Below are 20,651 nucleotides of genomic sequence, written 5' to 3'. Positions count from 1 at the left end.
GAGACATAATTACTCTTTTATGGATTGTAAACAGAACAATCATTGTTATACAAAGAAACTGCATGAAGGTCAAGTGTGGGGTAGTTCATTTTCAACATCAATTTTTCAATCATTACATCCTTTATTTTGTTATGAATTTGTGAAAATTTTAAGAAATACCGAGCTATGACAATTTTTAATGGAATGGCAGAGTAAGCAACGAAAAAAAAAACCACAGATACAACTCCAAGTGGATGCTTGGAAACAGCACAAGGGAAAGCTCCAAACTACAAACTATGAAAAATGAATATATAATCCAACACACAAAGTAAAATAATTGTAAACATGATTTAGATTATAGAGTAAAACGACATGCATCAAGGCTCCACGTTTCCCATAAGTATGGTTACTTCCACATGTAATGGTAAAGTCATACATATTAAATCATTCCACTCGATATGAGGACTCGCTGAAGTCCATTATCCAAATTCCGATGCTGTTTCATTTCTTTGGTGAAAGGCATATTCAGCATGTGATTTTGCAAGCTAGTCCTTGGGTTATGAAACATTAATAAAAGTGAGGCGGTGACGTAAAATACAACGTGTAATAAAAATGTTGCATTTGTTTTGTAAAATACATGAGCAGTTATTGAATTGACAAATTGGCTTTTGTGTGCAGGGAGAAATATACTTGGTACAATGAGCAATGGTTACTTTAAACAGCTTTTTAAACAACATGCAAAGCACTTATTGTGCACAGGAACATTGAGATATTGAACTCCCCACTATGGCCTTTAGCTCCTGCTTTGCTCACTGCAATCCTGGGCTTCTCCAATTCGAGGTTTCCACCCAGTTGTCCACAGGTCGTATAAATCTGGACATAAGTAGCCTTATTTGTAAAATAACTAGAGCGGGAAGTCGATGGCGTGCCATCGCAAATCCCCACACTTCGCACCCAAAGCAAAGTTGAAAGATGGCATAAAGTTCCACCAGGAATGACCCAATACCAAATTTGGAGTTAATTTTTTTTTTCTGTTTTGACCCTGTGACCCGTAGCCCCCAAACCCTGGGGTCAAATCCCAAAAAATCGTTACATATATCATGCGTCCCCCAATGTTCATTGCACGTACATTAAAAATTGTTACATTAAAAATGTCTCTTAACTATGAAAAGTGTCCCATGTCCATCTACATACATTTACATACATTATCTATGTCCATCTACCCTGGTGTTGGGCTAGTGGCTAGGGTGTCAGCCTAGGATCCTGGGTTCGAATCCCGGTCGATCGCTGAATTAACGCCAGGGGGGTTGACTCAGCCTGTCATCCTTCCGAGGTCGGCTAATTGAGTACCAATTCACTGGTAATTCCCTGCTTGTCGTTAAAGGCGGCAAAAAGGGTTGGCGTCAGGAAGGGCATCCGGCCGTAAAACATTGCTTCAAAAAGGGGACCGAAAAACAACAACCACGGTTCCCGAAAAAGGCCAACCCCCGCTTGCGGGGAAAAATGGCCTCTAAAGGTGGTTTTTTAAAATGTCCATCTACATACATTGTTTCATTAAAAATGTTTTAAAATGTACTCGCAATTGCATTTTTTGGTACTTCACCTTTTGATCCCACCCCAGGGGGCGGAGCCAAAAACTGCTCGCACACCTTCTTACCATGTGGTGATCATAACTACTGAGGATGGTGAATTTCTGCACAACCGTTCAGGAGGAGATAGTATGACGGAAGGACGGACGGACTCATAGACAGACAGACAGAGCCAAAGTTGATTACAAAATCCTCCACCCTCTGCCGTTTTTTTTTGTTTTAAGAAAAAGGCATGGGGATAATAAAATTGTCTTTTGAATTCATCCCTTACAAGTCGCTAGGCCCTAAAACCCACATTACATTTATGCTTGAATGTGTACTACTCTTTCGGCAGCTAACCATGTAAAACGAAGGCTGTGTTATAAAATATACTGAATGAATGAATGAATGAATGAATTTCGGCGGCCCCAAGGATCATTCATTCATAAAATATACTGTACTCGTATAAAAGCCCATCAAATATGACGGTTTGGAACAGTTCATTTGACAGTGCAGCCTTGTGGGCGTGCCAAAGTCTGAAGCCTCAGCATAGTGTCAGGTGTGCTGATATCGTATTTATTTATTCGACATCCTATGGACGTAAATGAACACTCGTTTTACTCTGTGCATGTTGCACATCACGTGCAGCGAATTTCACCTCCTTGCGCCTTGTATTTATTGTTTTGTTTTTTTAAACCCTTCGGTACACCGCCCTTGAGGCTTGGTTTTCAAGCCACCATCTGCATTTCCAATAGAAGAGACATAATTACTCTTTTATGGAAAATGTTTTTCGAGTTTGTTTAATCCTCAAAAATAGACCGCAGTGAACACACATTCGTGTTAAAAATCCCACTTGGAACAGTCTGCCTTTAAGATCCAACTCAAATCATCCTTATGACGGGGGACAGACATCTGTACAAACACACCAACTGACATTGTGTTTTATATGCTAGATAATTAAATTGTTATATTTCATTTGTAACTTGCACACAGTCTTGTTTTCAAAATAAATCAACAGAAACCTTGCAATCATTAATTAGCAACATTGCTGAGGTCACCATGGCCAAAAACGGTTGCTTTGCAGTTAAGTGATTGGTTAGGAAGAAAAATGACAAAGGTTGGTTGAGGTTTGAATGTTGAATCGTAAACATAGAATGTATGACATGTGAACAAGGAAAACCTCAACTTGTGCAGAATGACGAGGTAGCTTGTATCCAAACTCTGTAAGTACAGTACATGGAGTTGGTATAGGCCTCACCATTAGAGACGTGACCTATACTGAGCTAAGCACATTTGCCAGCTGACTTTAAAGTCAGATATTATCAACTTGGCATACTTTGATGAGATGTGGGAGGTGGGATGCAAATACGCCACAACTCTGAGCATCATTGAGATCAAGGATGATCATCTACTCTGCTCCTACCACAGATTAAGTTGGAGGCCTCTCATTCTTCTGATTATCGTCCAATATTACCATCCATGATTATTGTCTTGACGAAGTTCAGTCACTCAAACTCCTGTGTCTCATTATCGGCAAAGATCTTTCTTGGACAAACCACATTATAAGTTTACTAAAGCCAGTCGCCAACTTAGCATCCTGCATTGTACAAACTCCTTCCTTGGCACACCTGAACTCCTATCCATCTACAAACCCTTCATCCACAGCTTGATGGAGAACTGCTCTCCTCTCTTGGATGGCTCCCCTGCCTCACATCTTGCTCGGCTTGACGGCGTGGAAACCAAGTCTTTCAAGATTATTGGAATCTCCCACGTTGAAGCTGAGTCGATGGGCCGATGACTTTACCATCGCAGACAGGTGAGTGGTCTCTCTGTCGCCTGCCACCTACTTTCTGGTCTTGCACCCTCTGCTTTTTCTGTGCTGCGTCTCTCCCTTCATACCCAGATTTCTGAAAGACAAACACAGTCCACCTTCTGGTGAAACTACCGAAATCCAAGATCACTGCTCAACTCCATTCATTACTTCCTCTTTTTCCCCACCTATGGATCCACCTTCCACATTCTCTTCAATCTCATTCTTCCCTCTAGGTCTTCAAGACCACTGTTCACCACCATCTCATTTCATCCCCAATCCAAAACCATGATTTTTGTTCTACTCTCGATAACCCCCACACCCTCACTCCGCCGAAGCCCTCGTCCTTCCACATTTCCAGTTTTTCCTTCCTGTGAGTTTCCCTCTATATCCATTTTGTCCTCTCCTGCCCCTCATTCTTCCCCACATCCATTGCTTGTGGACGTCTACCTCTATCTTGGCCTTCAATTCTGCTGTTGTTGTCCCCTCTCTCTGTACTGTTCCGTTTGGCCTGTTGCATCCTGATCTGTTCCGTGTTCTAGCTCTTCCACGAGCCTTGACTCTGCATACAAAAAAAAAACCACAAGAAAGCAATTACAACAACAATAAAATACCTCACAAAATGCTTTTAAAAGATCCGGAAAATCACTGGAAATAACACTTGGGAGAAGTATAGGAGTATTTACACAGCATCAACATTATCATGATTCTCACAATGATGACCACTCCACCCATGATAGCATCTGCAAGCAAATGCCTCCTGAAACTTCAGCTCGGACTGCTTTGCCAAACTTGGCTCGGCCATCTCCAGTTGGTGGCCCGCGAGGTGGTAGGCTAGGGGATCAAGGTGTAGATGCTCAGCCGAGTCAAAATGGCGGCGTGCACAGCGTCCATTACCACTACACAACAAAAGACTGCACCGCTTGGCTGCTGAAGTGACATTGAGGACGTATGGCCCAAGGAAGACGTCGATATACTTCTTCAATGCCCTGCATTTGGCCTGAGAGAAAAATGAATTTCCATCAACACGTGCCTCTCTCCTATCCATTTAGCTTTTGCTGCAATACGTTTCAACTCTTTTATCGTGCTATCCTTCACCTACATTAGCCTTAAATCCATGATTGGATTGTGTATTATAGCTTGATACATCTGATGACCCCGTTTATCTTTATTCGTCAACTCTGGACACATCAGTCTGCAGGTGACCTTAATGGTGCTAGACTAGAAGACAGACTAACATCCAAGTAACACCAATGCTATTTCTTCCCAGATGTACATGTAATCCCCTGGGAAGAGGGGTGGAATACGTGCACAGACATACACAATACTCATCTTGTCAGCTGAGCTGCACTCGTGCAGCAGTTTCACCAATAAAATTTAAATCTGACAATGATTGGAGAAATAACTATAATGGCACTTGGTAGAGCACACATAGCTAGTGGGGAAAAAATGGAAACACCAATGTAAAGTCACTCAATATGGCATTGGGTCATGGCGTGCAGCCAGTACGGCCTGTATGTGCCTTGGCATAAAGTCCACCAGCGTCTGAAATTCTGCAGGAGGGATGCGGCACCATTCTTCCACGAGAAAGTCAATCAACTCCATTCAAATCAAAGAAAGTCAAAAAGTTAATTGAAAGTCAATTTGATGGAGGTGGAAAACACCGTCTGAGGAGTTGTTGTAGAATATCCCATACATGCTCAATTTGGTTCATATCTGGTGACTGAGAAGGCCATGAAATATGGATAACATCAGTGTCATGCTCATCAAACCATGGGCGACCACACGTGCTCTGTGGATGAGGGCAATTGGGAGTCTCCTCTTGCAGCCATGCCAGCAATAATTAGTCAACCAGGCATGTGCAGCATCTTTGTACATGACCCTAAGCATGCTGGGATGTTATTTGCTTAATCAACACATGGGCCACACTTGTGTGGAAGCCGTTGCTTGGTGTCCCTCATTTACCCAGTTGTTCTATTTTTTTTTGTCCACTACCTGTACCTCCGACAGCCTGAACAGAATCCAGATCTGGATCTTCACGAAAACAGAACCAATTAGTCCTCGTCACACATCCAACCTGTCCACCAAATTTCGTCCGAATCCGTTCACAACCTTTTGAGATATCCTGCTCACAAACAGACAGACAGGGGTAAAAACATCACCACCACCCACCTTCGGTGACAGAGGTAGTTTACCTCAAATTGGAAGCCTTACAATCTCCGGCTTAAATATGATGATAATTCGTTGGTTCTGAAAAGTTGTCGTCATCATCATCATGCACCATGCTCTAGTCTATACCAGAGGTGTCCAACCTTTTTGTTGGAAGGGGCCAAATTGTAATTTTTGCCCCACGTAGAGGGTCGGTGAGCAAATTTTGGAAAGACAAAGTGTTGGAGTCTCGATTTTTTTTACTTTTTGTGATTTATCAAAACAACAAAAAATGTGCATTTTTAGGATGAAATTTCAAACGAGAAGACTAATTTATTTGCTTACTTTCTCATCACTATATTAAACTGATTTAGTGAGATACCTGGCATTGTTTTTGCTTAAACAAGTAGTATATGTTTGCCCGCGCACTTGATGTAACAAAGCGGAGTATTCTGGATAAATGTCCGTCTGTCTGACTCTGTCAGGACTTATCTTGATTTTGCTTTGATATTTTTCATTCTGGAGAAAAGTTGTTCGCAGCATTACGTGTTGCCAAACAGGGTAATGAATCAAAGGGCATGTTTTGATAGATTAGGATAACACTCTAAAGGAACATATTGGCTATAAAATGTCAGAAGGTCATGCTGTGTGAAAGTTCTCTTAAGTCATTGTCATTTTGGATCTCAATTAGTTCCAGTTGTAACACGTCATGAGCATCGGTGGCATCAGTTCCAAGTGGATCTGCAAACGGCTTCAGTTCATCACAGTGTTCTCTGAGATCCGCAAATCTTTCTTGGGAATAGTCTCTCAGGCCTCCATGCAGAATACTTTTCATGCCTCACTATCTCAGCATTCCTTGTTCATAGTCTTGTGAAATGGACACCTTTCGTCATCATCAACTGTTTCTGAATCAACTCGAACTTCTGAATGAATGTTTAGACAGGCTCATCCAGTTTGCTTACAATTGCACCTTCCCTTGTAGTTTCACATTCAAGTCTGCCAGATACTTGGTGATGTCAACTAGGAATACCAAGTCATTCAACCATTCATTATCCTCCATGAAGCTTACATCTTTTCCTTTATTTGTCATTTAGGTTTTTATTTCTTCAGCCAGTCACCAGATTCTGGCTAGTGTGGCCCTGCTGGGCAAACAGACATGGCCGAAGTAAACTACATCATCATGGTCTGATTTTACCTCTGCAAGAAAGGATTTGAACTGTCTGTGATTGAGTCCCCTGGATCTTATGAAAGTGACTGCACAAACAACCTTCTCTAAGCTGTAAAACTGAAAGCCTTCGACTCTTTTGATCAGAGAATTTTGAATGTCCAATGCTAGACCATCCACTCTTCTAGCGACGGTCTGATGTGAAAGTCTTGACTTTTTGTCAGGACATACCACATATGTAAGTAAATATGCCCAAGCAGTCTTTCACAAATTCCCATCAGAAAATGGTTTCCCTCTCTTGGCCATTGCTTCGGCTATCAAAAATCTGATCTTGTTTGATGCCTCAGAACTCAGATTTGTAGCTCTGAAGAAAGATTGTTGCCCGATCACATTTTGTTTCGGCGATTCACTCAATCGGTTCTCACGTGACCTGTAAGACTGTCAAATTTGCTCATGTGTTTTGTATAATAATGCCGCTTGATATTGTATTCCTTGAAAACTGCAATATTCTCTTGACATATCAGACACAATATGGTGGCTGTTCACTCTAATATCTAAGGGAACATGGCTATAAAATGTCAGAAGGTCATGCTGTGCGAAAGTTCTCTTCATGTCATTGTCATTTTGGATCTCAATTAGTTCCATGTAATCATGGAAACCGCCATCTTTGTTTTGATAAGTATTATGGGTGACCACAGCGACGGAGTATCAACGGCAACTACAAAAGGGGAGACAATGAGGAGTGAACCATCACGAGCTGCTGTGGTTCTTTCAGGAGCTGCTGTGGTTCTTTCAGGAGGTGCGGAGGTTCTTTCACGAGCTGTGGTGGTTCTTTCAGGAGGTGCGGTGCTTCCTTCACGAGCTGCTGTGGTTCTTTCAGGAGGTGCGGTGCTTCCTTCACGAGCTGCTGTGGTTCTTTCACGAGCTGTGGTGGTTCTTTCAGGAGGTGCGGTGATTCCTTCACGAGCTGCTGTGGTTCTTTCATGAGCTGTGGTGGTTCTTTCAGGTGCGGTGCTTCCTTCATGAGCTGCTGTGGTTCTTTCACGAGCTGTGGTGCTTCTTTCAGGAGCTGCGGTGCTTCCTTCACGAGCTGCTGTGGTTCTTTCACGAGCTGCTGTGGTTCTTTCACGAGCTGCTGTGGTTCTTTCACGAGCTGCTGTGGTTCTTTCACGAGCTGCTGTGGTTCTTTCACGAGCTGCTGTGGTTCTTTCGCGAGCTGCTGTGGTTCCTTCGTGAGCTGCTGTGGTTCTTTCACGAGCTGCTGTGGTTCTTTCACGAGATGTCCCCGCAGTGACGTATGGGTGTTCATACGCGTCGGATTGTTCCCGTGCTGTGGTTCTTTCACGAGCTGCTGTGGTTCTTTCACGAGCTGCTGTGGTTCTTTCAGGAGCTGCTGTGGTTCTTTCACGAGCTTCTGTGGTTCTTTCACGAGCTGCTGTGGTTCCTTCACAAGCTGCTGTGGTTCTTTCACGAGATGTCCCCGCAGTGACGTATGGGTGTTCATACGCGTCGGATTGTTCCCGTGTTTGGGTATAGACGTGAGATAGCCGTAGTGCTTCAGCGAGTGTCAAATCGGCTTCTTCAAGAAGTCTCTGTCTGACGACTGGGGACCTAAGTCCGGCAACGAAAGAATCGCGAACAAGATCATCACAGACTTGTTCATGTGTACGTACCGCCGGTGCACTGTCGTTCAACAGACGTCGGAGATCTTGAGCAAAGTGATCTAAAGTCTCCGTGGGCTGTTGTCGTCGTATGGCGAGCAAATGCCGGGAATAGACCACGCTTAGTTTTTTAATGTAAATACGCTTCAGCTCTGCCACGGCAGCATCGAACGTCACACATTGTTCGAGTGCCCGATACACGTTGTGGTGTACCTTTGTTTGCAGTACGTCTAATTTCGTTTCATCGGTGACGGCGGCTTCCTGAGCCTTGAATTGGTTATCCAAGGTTTTCAGCCAATGTGTCAACTCCGCGGCCGCGTCCGCCGCTTGAGGGTCGGCTGCAAAGAGCGGCACCTGGATCATTTTGTGACCCGCCATGTCGCTCTCGTTCGCCTCTTGTTCTCGTTCAGACGAAGAGACGAATTGTCATTAATTGTTATCCTTGTGATTGTGATTATTGTCCTTGTTATTGGACAACAATATTGCCTGATTGTATTTCTACAGGATGTTGCCAGAGATCGAATTGTCATTAATTGTTATGAAATCAGATCCACAACTTCGTCCTATTAGTAGGTTTAATGACAATTTGATCTCTGGCAACATCCTGTAGAAATACAATCAGGCAATATATCAGGATCATGGAATCAGAGGGGTAGTTATTGTCCTTGTGATTAAGGGACGAATGTTTCCGGATGTGCATCTCATGGTCTTACCAGCATTGTGTGCAGACGTTTTGCTAGGACATGATTTTCTCAAGCGACATGGACGGTTGGAAATGGAATTTGGTGGCACTGATACGCTTGCTGTGTGTGCACTTGCAGGGATGGAAATTGAGCCGCTGTCGCTGTTCCCCAATATGACCACGGACTGTACACCTGTAGCGGTTAAATCGCGACGCTACTCACGAGCTGACGCGCAATTCATTGTGGGAGAAACGGCCCAGCTATTAAAGGAAGGTATCATAGAACCGAAGTCGGTCGCCATGGCGGGCCCAAGTTCTAGTAGTACGAAGCGAAGCGCATCGCAAATGCATGGTAATCGACTATTCGCAGACGATTAATCGGTTTACACAGCTGGACGCCTACCCCCTTCCGGGAATTGACTCCCTGGTTCGACAGGTGGCCCAGTATTCGGTCTATAGCACTCTCGATCTGCGTAGTGTGTATCATCAAATCCCCATCTCCGAGGCCGACCGCATCTATACAGCGTTTGAATCGGGTCAAAGGTTATACCAGTTCACCCGGCTACCTTTCGGGGTCACGAACGGGGTCTCTTGTTTTCAGAGGGCTATGGACGACCTCATCGCTAAGGAGAACTTGACCGACGTCTTTGTATATCTGGATAATCTCACGGTTTGCGGGCATGACCAGGAACATCATTATGCTAATCTGAAGCGCTTCCTCGAGGTCACGCAGAGGTATCGCTTGACCATGAATGAGGCTAAATGTCGTTACTCCGCTCGCACGATAGATCTTCTGGGGTACACCGTGACCCACGGCTCTGTTGCTCCGGATAAGGAGCGTCTGCAACCCTTGCTCGACATGGCCCCGCCCTGCGATCGTGCTTCGCTGAAGCGTGCTCTCGGGCTGTTCACTCATTATTCTAAGTGGGTACAAAATTTCTCCGCGAAGCTCCGCCCGCTTGTGGACTGCGAAGCGTTCCCCATGAGCCTTGCCGCCAAGGCTGCTTTCCATGGCCTTAAGTCCGACATCGCTGGCACCGCTGAGGCGACGATTGATGAGAATAAATCTTTTGTTTTGGAAGGTGATGCATCGGATCATGCGATAGCTGCGACTCTCTCCCAGGGGGGGGCACCTTGTGGCTTTCTTTTCGCGAACTCTCACCTCTGCTGAGCGGAGTCATTCGTCTGTCGAAAAGGAGGCGTACGCGATCGTCGAGTCGATTCGGCATTGGCGTCCCTATTTGCTCGGACGATGTTTCTAAATTATCACGGACCAACAGAGCGTTGCGTTTATGTACGACACCCTGCATGCTCAACGCATTAAGAATGAGAAAATCACTCGCTGGCGCATCAAACTCGCCGATTTCTGCTACACAATCAAATATCGCCCTGGGAGGGATAACCTGGTTGCCGACGCCTTATCGCGGCCGGCAACATGTGCGGGCTTCATATTTTTGGAGGATCTGCGCGCTTTGCACGACACTCTGTGCCATCCTGGGGTGACGCGTTTCGCTCATTTTGTGCGTAGTCGTAACTTGCCCTACTCGGTTGAAGACATTCGCCAGGTCTGTCGCAATTGTGCTGTATGTGCTGAACTCAAACCGCGTTTTTACAACCCTCCTATGGGGACACTGGTCCGAGCAACTAGGCCGTGGGAGAGATTGGCGATGGACTTCAAAGGGCCATTGCCGGCGTCACCGGTATCGAGTAACTCTCGTTATCTGCTCACTATCGTTGATGAGTTCTCGAGATTCCCTTTCGCTTTCACATGCGCAGATATGACGGCCGCCACGGTTATCCAGTGCCTGCAGAACTTGTTTTCTATGTTTGGGAATCCGGCCTACATGCATACCGATCGAGGTGCGGTGTTCCTGTCCCAAGAGGTGAGGAGCTTCTTACTCCAGCATAATGTCGCTTATAGCTATACCACACCGTATAGACCGCAAGCGAATGGGTAGGTCGAACGCTTCAATGGTATTATATGGAGAGCCGTCACGCTAAGCCTTAGGTCCCTCGGCTGAGGCCTACATAAATGGGCCTGGTCGTTACCCGCGGCACTGAACTCGATCAGGACTTTCCTGTGTACGGCCACCAACCAAACTCCCCACGAACGGATGTTTCATCACCCGCGGAGCCCGGGTAGTATCCGACCTTTACCTAGTTGGCTTGCTGAGCCGGGGCCGGCTTACCTCAAACGTGCGGTTCGCATGAGCAAGTATGATCCACTAGTGGATAAGGTGCAGGTACTCCAAGCTAATCCCAAGCATGCTCGCATATTGATGGCTGATGGATGCGAGTCCACTGTCTCCGTACGCCACCTGGCCCCTTGTGGGGAAATCGACGAACCAATTTTCGAGTCTATGGACTCTCCCGTTGCTCCGCCTATGGAGCATCTGCCGGCCATCTCGCCGCCAAATACACCCCAGCCTGTAGGCACTGTGGTGCCACCTTCGTCACCTGACTCAGGCGGTTACTCCGACGCGGGGGACTCCGGACTTGGGGATGTAGTACCCGGTAGTTTCTGGACCCGTGCTGGAAGGGAAATTCGTCGCCCCGATCGCTACGGATGGACCGACTGACATGGACGGACGATCGCTGCCACTATTGCTGCTGCGTGCTTGATTCCTGCCTTAGCGGAAGTGTAATTCTAAAGGCTGGGAGAATGTAATGAAATTGGATCTAAGTTGAACCCAGGTGTTATGCTCTCTCTAACCACTGAGAGGCGTCTATAAGAACTCGGACGGCCATCGCTCCGACACATTCCTGTGACATTTAATCCGTGACACGTCGACTCAAATGGTGCGTATATGTAGATGATCCAGGCTTGCTTGCATTGATTGATAATTGCTGAACTTCCCCTCTGATTCCATGATCCTGATATATTGCCTGATTGTATTTCTACAGGATGTTGCCAGAGATCGAATTGTCATTAAACCTACTATTAGGACGAAGTTGTGGATCTGATTTCATAACACTGCTGTGCTTCCTTCACGAGCTGCTGTGCTTCCTTCACGAGCGGCGGTGCTTCCTTCACGAGCTGCGGTGGTTCTTTCACGAGCTGCTGTGGTTCTTTCACGAGCTGCTGTGGTTCTTTCACGAGCTGCTGTGGTTCTTTCACGAGCTGCTGTGGTTCCTTCACGAGCTGCTGTGGTTCTTTCACGAGCTGTGGTGGTTCTTTCAGGAGGTGCGGTGCTTCCTTCATGAGCTGCTGTGGTTCTTTCACGAGCTGTTGTGGTTTTTTTCAGGTGTGGTGCTTCCTTCACGAGCTGCTGTGGTTCTTTCACGAGCTGTGGTGGTTCTTTCAGGAGCTGCGGTGCTTCCTTCACGAGCTGCTGTGGTTCTTTCACGAGCTGCTGTGGTTCTTTCACGAGCTGCTGTGGTTCTTTCACGAGCTGCTGTGGTTCTTTCACGAGCTGCTGTGGTTCTTTCATGAGCTGCTGTCGTTCTTTCACGAGCTGCTGTGGTTCTTTCACAAGCTGCTGTGGTTCTTTCACGAGCTGCTGTGGTTCTTTCACGAGCTGCTGTGGTTCTTTCACGAGCTGTGGTGGTTCTTTCACAAGCTGCGGTGCTTCCTACACGAGCTGCTGTGGTGGTTCTTTCACGAGCTGCTGTGGTTCTTTCATGAGCTGCTGTGGTTCTTTCGCGAGCTGCTGTGGTTCTTTCGCGAGCTGTTGTGGTTCTTTCACGAGCTGTGGTGCTTCCTTTACGAGCTGCGGTGGTTCTTTCACGAGCTGCGGTGCTTCCTTCACGAGCTGCTGTGGTTCTTTCACGAGCGGTGGTGTTTCTTTCACGAGGTGCGTCCTTAACGAGCTGCACGACCAGCCAGGTCAATTATGTCGCCAAGAAAATGGCACGTGCAATGACCGAATACTCGGATGCAACAAACGGCCCGTTTTTTGAAAAATATTCTCATATTGATCGTCATACTTTTTTCGCTACACTAGCCCCATATATAATTTCTGTGAAACATTTCGGATTTTAGGTTTTGTTTAGACCCCACACCAGGATCAGGTAAAAATTGGGTACACCCACTAATGGGTTGCTCTGGGCAAGTGTGAGATATTTCAAACTTTATAAAAGTAAGAATACTTTTTTTTATAGTAATTCAGGGTTACGGATTCCAAAAACGGCCTCTAAAAGGTGGTGGGATGCAAATTGGAAAACGTTAAACTTTTTTTGAAAATTGGGTAATCGGTAATCAACGAACCCAAAAATAATAATAAAAATTTTAAAACATTTTTAGTATTCTCTCTTCGAAACATGAAAAGTTGTTACAATGGCGGGATTTCCCCTGGCTTCAGCAGTTATGGCCTTCGTGAAGCTGGCATATTGTGTCGGTGTCAGCTTGAGTCGAGTGGCCAGGGAAACCAACTTCGGACGGCATCGGATATCGTGGGGGATGAACACCGGTGTTCGCTCCCTGTGATGTCTCCGCGTGTAAGTCGCAGTGGTCATCTCAGTGGCAGTCGCATCACTTGCATCGTCGCTGCTGCCTCGCTGTCATCTGCCAACGAAATTATGGAAATAGGAGCACCAATTTGCTGCACTTTCCGCTTGCGCTGTTCTTCGTCGGCCTGCTCACAAACAGGGCGACGACACACCTTTTGCGACAGGACCTTGTTGTAGGTGCCGAAAGATGATATGCGGTAAGTCTTCATCGACTGCAGGAACAGGCAATCTACCGGCTGCTCAACGTTGGCCGGCCACAAGAAACCTGCAGCTTGGCGAGCATGGCCAGGGTTGATTTATTTGCGGTGGGGATCTCCCTCATCTTGCAGTTGGCATCCAGAAGCTGAATGAGCAAGATGCACACCTGGTGGTTAGAGACAGTGAGTATGTTGGCCTTCTTGTAAATGTCGGCGACCTGGGCCGGGCCGAGCTGCGCAGACACCCATTTTGGGACAGAGAGCACCAGGACAGCACTTTGCCACCACACCCTTATCAATGTGATGCATGAGACAGCTCAGGACTTGAGACAAGTGGGGATAAGTATTCTCGTTATCTGTGCATCCTCCTTATTGATGGAGCTGCCCAGACCGAACACAGCACTGGCCTGTCGCGTAGCCATTGAGAGAGTCCAGACAGTCCGGCATACGAGCAGGTGTCAGCTGAGGTGCAGCAGATGGCGCCCATCAATGGGGGTACATACTCAATTTTTGCTGCATTACTGAATACCTACATAAAAGGACTGTACATCATATCACATGATGGTACACTCCCACCCTCTTTGTGCCTTCAGAAATTATGTGTTTGACGGATTTAGACTTAGTTTTTGGACTTTTATTTTTTTATAGACATGATCGAGGCTTGTGGAAGATTGAGTAAAAAAAATTCTTACATACAGGTTGGCAGGATATAAAGCTTTGGCCGTATGTTGAACAACCCACGTCTATACACAGCATCGCTGAAGCAGTCTCCTGGCTATGGTTGCAATCCTGGACAGGTCGCCACTCCACCACAGGATGCTCCAGTTAGCGTGCGGGAATATGGAATTTGTTCAGGGTACGATAGCTTGCCTACTCTTCGCTGAGGACACCGTGGGATCTTTAACGTGGACCACCTAATGCTAGCAGCAGACGGGACGCCCGTTTAACGTCCATCTGAGGGATGGCACACACATCGATGAATCACCCTGCCTGGAAACACAGGATGACAGTTTATAGCTGGGTCAAGATTCAAACCCAGGCTAGATGGCTCAAAGGTGAGTGCATGTACCTCCAGGCTGACAAGTTAAGTGTGAGAATTATTTCAGCAAATAAAGATTTTATAACCTCATTTTTTCCCCCAGACTATTGTACAAAGATCAATTAGCAAGTTTCATTGCCTCACTGCAATATAAATCTTAACCGATTTTGCCTCTGCGCCCATAGCTTATCCCAATGGTGAAGCAAGTATGCTTACGTTAATCCGGATGCAGGTGTGAAACTGCTTTTAAACCTGCAGCCAGATGGCTTGCACACCCTATTTCGACTGTCTAAAGCTGTCACGCAAACACACCAATTTGTTTGCTATCAATCAATCAAATGCACTGTGCTATTGGGAGAACATCCATGCTGCCAAAGCAGTTCTGCACAAGGTCTATGCCGTGTGGTTTGCTGATACCCTCCGAGCAGGTCAGGCAGGAATTTGTAAATTGTTCATGGTGCTGGCGATAACTTGCTTACTTTTGAAGGAAGACACTGTGGGATCTGTTACGTCCACAAACTAATACCAGTAGGCGGGTCATCCAGCCAAATGTCCTTCCGATGGATGGTGCACACTTCGACGACTCGCATTGCATGAGAAACACCAGGGAGACAGTTTGTAGCTGGCTCTAGATTCGAGTGTGAATATCTTAAAGCTATTCCACGATTATTTGTTATAGGCAATACTATATACAGGCATTTAAAGTGCAGTTTGTGAGAGATAAGACGATATGAATAAAGAGGTCAGTTGGATTGCAGATCCAGGGAATATGACAAACCGTTTTTAAAATATTATGTCGGTGAGGTAGGGGATATATAGATTTAGGTAGATCTGCATAGGTAGGTGCTCCGATGTCGCGAAGATGAAGAACCATCTCGATGTAAGTAAGTCAGGGACTTGTCTAGCCCGGTTTGTTGGAGTAAGCTGCGTATCTGTTTCCCCGCCATGAGGGGGCAGGGCATGTTAAGTAGTTCTATGGTTTATGCTAATTCCCTGGTGTGTCGTCCCCTCTGTGATCATTCCAGTGTCCCTTATGGCAACACATCACATACATTAGTTAGCCCCATTAGTGCACACATTAATAAATACTCCCCCCTCACAATGACTGACCGGAAAGACAAACAGGAAGCGACTGCGTACTACGGCGGCATGGCAGACAAACATCGCACAGGCGAACTCGTGATTGACAGGGGGGAGGGGCGAGTTGGAAGCAAGTCGCTGATTGGAGAGTAGGGAAGATGAAGGACATGCCACACTGATTGGCCACCGACAATGACGTGCCACACGATGGCGTAACACCAAAGGCGCAAGACGCTCGGCCAATCAGTGCGGAGGGCGCGAAACACGACCAACAAGCGACGCGCTTATTGGCAGAGAGAGAGAGAGAGAGCTGACGTCAGACGACGAACGATAAAACGACTCGCTCGCCAACATTTCTGGCTTCTCGTTGTTGGATTCCATCCTTCCCGGACCTCTCTCCCCTTCTCTCCCGTTTGGACCTCTTCCCTTCTTGCCTTTTCGCTCCCATTTGGACTTTCACTTGGTGGACATTGGAAAGACGGTGGGGCGCCGACGATCATCCTCCCCTGGTGTTCGTGCTCCTGGTGCCTGCGTGCAAGTGCTGTGACCTGGGCCGGACTGTGGAGCGAGGCCGGTGTTCGTGCTGGCGACCGAGTGGTTCGCGCCACCCGGAGCTGTGGTGGGACGATGAGCTCGGAGCCTGACCATCCTTGACAAACCCTGACACACCTCAGCTAGACGGAGATAAGCCACACGACGCAAACACAACGGTTTCTTTTATTTATCCTTCCATTTGCCTTGTAGTTGAAGTCTGTGTGGGAGCGCTCCATTATAGGGGTTTAGTTATTACCGGCGCGTTTCTTTGTTCACAGGGTCTGGCAATAAAAAGCCGCATTTATTTTTTGTACATCAACTCCGTTTTTGGTTTGATTTATTAATTTGCAGGGTGAAGACTCACGCGCCCGGGGCCCGTGAAGGTGAGTCGGCATTCTTCATTCCGTCTCACGTATGATCCGCCATTGAATTGGATAACGCCTCATTAAGCTCGATTGCCATCCGTGGCGTACTCTCGGTGTTAACTGAGAGCCAGCCACAGGACAATATGATGGGGGAAATGATATTTTGAAATAAATTACCTTTCTGAAAGGTAATTAAACTCAAAGCTGACAGGATGGTCAAAAGGTACACACACACACACCTCTAAGCTGTCTAGCCTGGGTTTTAACCCCGATGCAGCTATAAACTGCTATTCTGGTGTTTCACAGGCAGAGTCATTGATCGATGTGTGGGCTGCCCTCGAATGGACGTTAAACTGGCGTCCCGTCAGCCAACATCTGTTGGTGGATGTTAAAGTTCCCATGGTGTTCTTAGCAAAGAGTAGGCGAGCCATCGCCGGCAAATTAAAAATGACAAATTCCTGCCCTAATAGTCAGGTTCACTATGTCAATAAATTATATTTCGTTCAAAATCATGGTAGATTAGCAAACCTATACATTTTTGGAAAGGTTATAGCATAAGGAAACTAAAAATCAATGTTTACATTTGGAGAGATACCTGTATGGCGGCCATTTTGGATTTTCAAAATGGCCACTGTAAAATACATATTTTGTTCTATTTCTGCCTCTAATTACCCTAAAAACTTTTTAAAATATACTCAACCTATATTTTCAGGGACAAGGAATCCAATGAAAGTATCAAATTAATGTTATGGGGAATGGTAAGACACGAATCAAAGGTTTTGAATTGCAAAATACTGTCTTTATATTCGCGATAAGTTGCATAATCAAATACATGTTATCATTTTGTACAGGCAGTTAATAACATCAAAATGTGTCACAATAATTCATATCACCAAACATACACAGGCAGTCAGCAAAATCATATATACACATGCAGTCAGTATAACTTCACATCTACACAGGCAGTCGATGACAAAATATACACAGGCGGTCAATGGCATCAAACATACACGATTACAGAATATGCCATTTAGAGTTCGTCATCACTGTCCTGTGTGTCGTATCCGACAATATAGTCCGCATCGTTTTCGCAGTCCGTTCCACACAAGCAAAGGTCGGTCAAATTGATTGGCAAATCGAATTGGTCGATCGAATCGAATTCGATGAATCGCATCGAATCGAATCGATCGAATTGGTCGAATGGTCGATCGAAATGATTGGTCGAATGGTCGAATGGTCGAATTGGTCGAATGGAATTGGTCGATTGGTCAAATTGGTCGAATTGGTCGAATCGAATTGGTCGGAATTGGTAAATGTAAACATTGATTTTCAGATTTTCCATGTAATAACGTTTCCAAAAATGTATAGGTTTGCTAATCTACCATGATTTTGAACGAAAAAACATAGTGAACCTGACTATAACCAGCAGAGGGCATTGCATCAGCGGCAAAGCCATGCCCTAAGCCAGTGATGCTAACCGCAGCCTTATGTTGTGTACGAATGAAGAAGAAGAAGAAGCATCTACTCATTAAAACAACCAGGACAATATCGAAAGCACCACACCATTGGCACAACAGAAGGAAAAACCATGAGCACAATTCAAACATGAACGCATAATAAATTGAAGAAAAGATCTCCACAATGCTGGATTAAAAAAAAACAACTCTTCAAGCCTGCTTTGTTCAAAGTCAATTACAAATGTCTACGAATGCTGCAACATTTATAGACATTCCTCTTGCTTTGCGGTGTAACACTTGACAAAGCGAGCTCACTGTGAAATTCATGACGTCAATTCCACCGGTTCCTTCCCACCGCTGGAGAACATGAAAGTGCGGGATTTATCTCAGCTGCAGACATTACGACCTTCCCGCGTTCAATATGGAATTACGGACAGGTACGGATCGTTTACCAAAATTAACGCGCATCTAAAAAAAAAAAATCCCCTGAAACGTTGCCATATGAAATGAAAGCTTTTGGTAAAAGGTTTGGAGCAAAACAAGTAATTTGTCAGCAGAAAAAAAAAAGGCCCCAAAAACACCTTCGCAAAAGAACGACAAAGAAGCTCGGCCGACAACATTATCAGTGGCATTCGTTTACCAGTCGCAAGTCTTCATGGACACATAAAGCGGACAAAATAAATAAACTCAGCTGGCAATATAACCTCCATTGAAGGCTAACAAAGTCGAATTTGCTTGGGTAGATCTATATAAGCTATCTTGTGCAATAAAAATGTAATCAAACCACCAGTGCCACCTAAGTGTTATAAAATATATAAGCAGGGAAGGGGAAAAGCATGCAATTTTAAATGTTTTCATTATGTAGAGGTGGTGGAGCCTTCCGAGTTCAAAAAAGAGCATTCTATAATCAGGCCAGGGTCTCCTACTCCGTACCAATAATACCACCTTGAAATGCCCCAGCATTTAATTATACGGCCCATAATTGCGATGTTGCTGAAATGCGGCGTGGCTTCAGAGGACAGGTTGATTTTCCACATAAATGTCAACCTGGTTGCTCCAAGTCCTTGCGTTTACTTTTCAAAGTCCATCGGTGGAATCAAAGATTCACAAGTACTACATATTGGTTGGTCTGGATTGTTATTCTGTTTGTCTAGTCTGTTTCTGTCTGTATGTTTGTCTGTATGTCAATCGCCTGCAGGTCACAATTTCAAGCCAATCTTCACGAAACTTCACCAAATGGTGGATTTGGTCATGAAGAAACCTTTTGATTTTGAGGTCAAAAGGTCAACAACTTAAGTCAAATTTATACAACCCTCAATTGTCACAAATGTGTCAACCATGACGTCATCGCCAGATCTACCATCACATCAAGTTTTAACATGAAACTAACAATTTCCGTTCCCCAAAAACGAGTGTTAAATAAAATATGCACATTTTGCCATGATAAATAACACTCACACCCACTTAATCTCCCAATTAAGAATCCCCTCAAAAAAGGTCAGATCAATGTATTCTCAAACCGCCGTTTTTCGACAAAACTATGTACGAGTATTTTCAGATCTGAAGAGAAAATGGCAGGTCGCCATGTTTGGCGCCATCTTTGTCCAGAAACCAATTGCATGGTGGGTCTATTCGGCAAAATAAAAGGAAAAACAATTTTCATTTATGATATGGGTGTTCCAAAAATACGTGGACAAATTTGGTTGTTAATATTGTTGTGGTTTTGTAAATAAAGGCAACCCCCCCTTTAGTTAGTTGCACCACAACATGTAGCCTCACTTAGTTATCTCTTATTAAATGTGAAGTATAGTCTCCTTCCCAGTGTTAGTATGCGTTGAGGCAGGTAAAGTAAGGGTAGGCCTCATTGAAGCTTGGAATGCCATGTGGTGGGCCTAGCGCAAGTCTAACAGGCCCGAGGGAGGAGCTAAAGGGAGTGGCCAGCAGCAAACAGCCAATGGGAGCTAAAGGGGAGTGGCCAATAACGGCAGCCAATGAGAACTAAGGGGAGTGACTGATGGGGGGCTATCACGACACGTGACCACGGCGGCTAGTGGAAGCCTTTGGAACATTCTAATGGGGCTCCGGGGGGATATAAGACCCGGCCCGGACCCCCGAACTAGCTCTCTCTGGGGATTCAGGCTCTGGCAGGACGAACTCTCTCTGGAAGGCGCGCGCTCTGTCAGGACGATCTCTCTCTGCCCCCGCTCTCTCCAGCCCAGGACTCTGAACGTGCTCTCTGCCCCCGCTCTCTCTTGGCCCTGGACTCTGACGATCTCCCTGCCTGGACTCACTGCATGTGCGCTTTGCCTCTCTGGCTTCGGGACACGCTGCATGGATTCCCGTTCGTGCACGACTGAGGCCGATGTCCCTGCCGCAAACATCCTCGGGGGGAAACGCCCAACGAGCCGTCCAGGGCGAACTGTGCCAAGCGGTCGCGCTTTGAGCACGTCCCCTTCTTCCTCCCCTTCCCCGAACGAGTCAGAGGGCCATTGTCTGGTAACGTAAGTAAGGTGGTTA

The 20,651-nt window shown here is 45.8% G+C and overlaps 1 protein-coding gene across 2 annotated transcripts in view; it reads right to left on the bottom strand.

Moving 5' to 3' along the window:
- Positions 1-69: 69 nt before the first annotated feature.
- Positions 70-20,651, bottom strand: part of LOC137425657 (hyaluronidase-4) — a 91,853-nt gene continuing 71,271 nt past the window's right edge. For both annotated transcript variants that reach the window (XM_078776931.1, XM_078776930.1), the window contains exon 4: positions 70-4,357. In XM_078776931.1, coding sequence (XP_078633057.1) covers positions 4,040-4,357 — 318 coding nt within the window. In that variant the 3' untranslated portion in view covers positions 70-4,039. The remainder of the gene's footprint in view (positions 4,358-20,651) is intronic.

This window comes from Myxine glutinosa, chromosome 4 (genome assembly GCF_964187855.1).
Source record: "Myxine glutinosa chromosome 4, kmMyxGlut1.1, whole genome shotgun sequence".
Lineage (NCBI taxonomy): Eukaryota > Metazoa > Chordata > Myxini > Myxiniformes > Myxinidae > Myxine > Myxine glutinosa.
The sequence above is the reverse complement of the archived record's forward strand: the minus strand, read 5'-3'. Positions and strand labels throughout refer to the sequence as shown.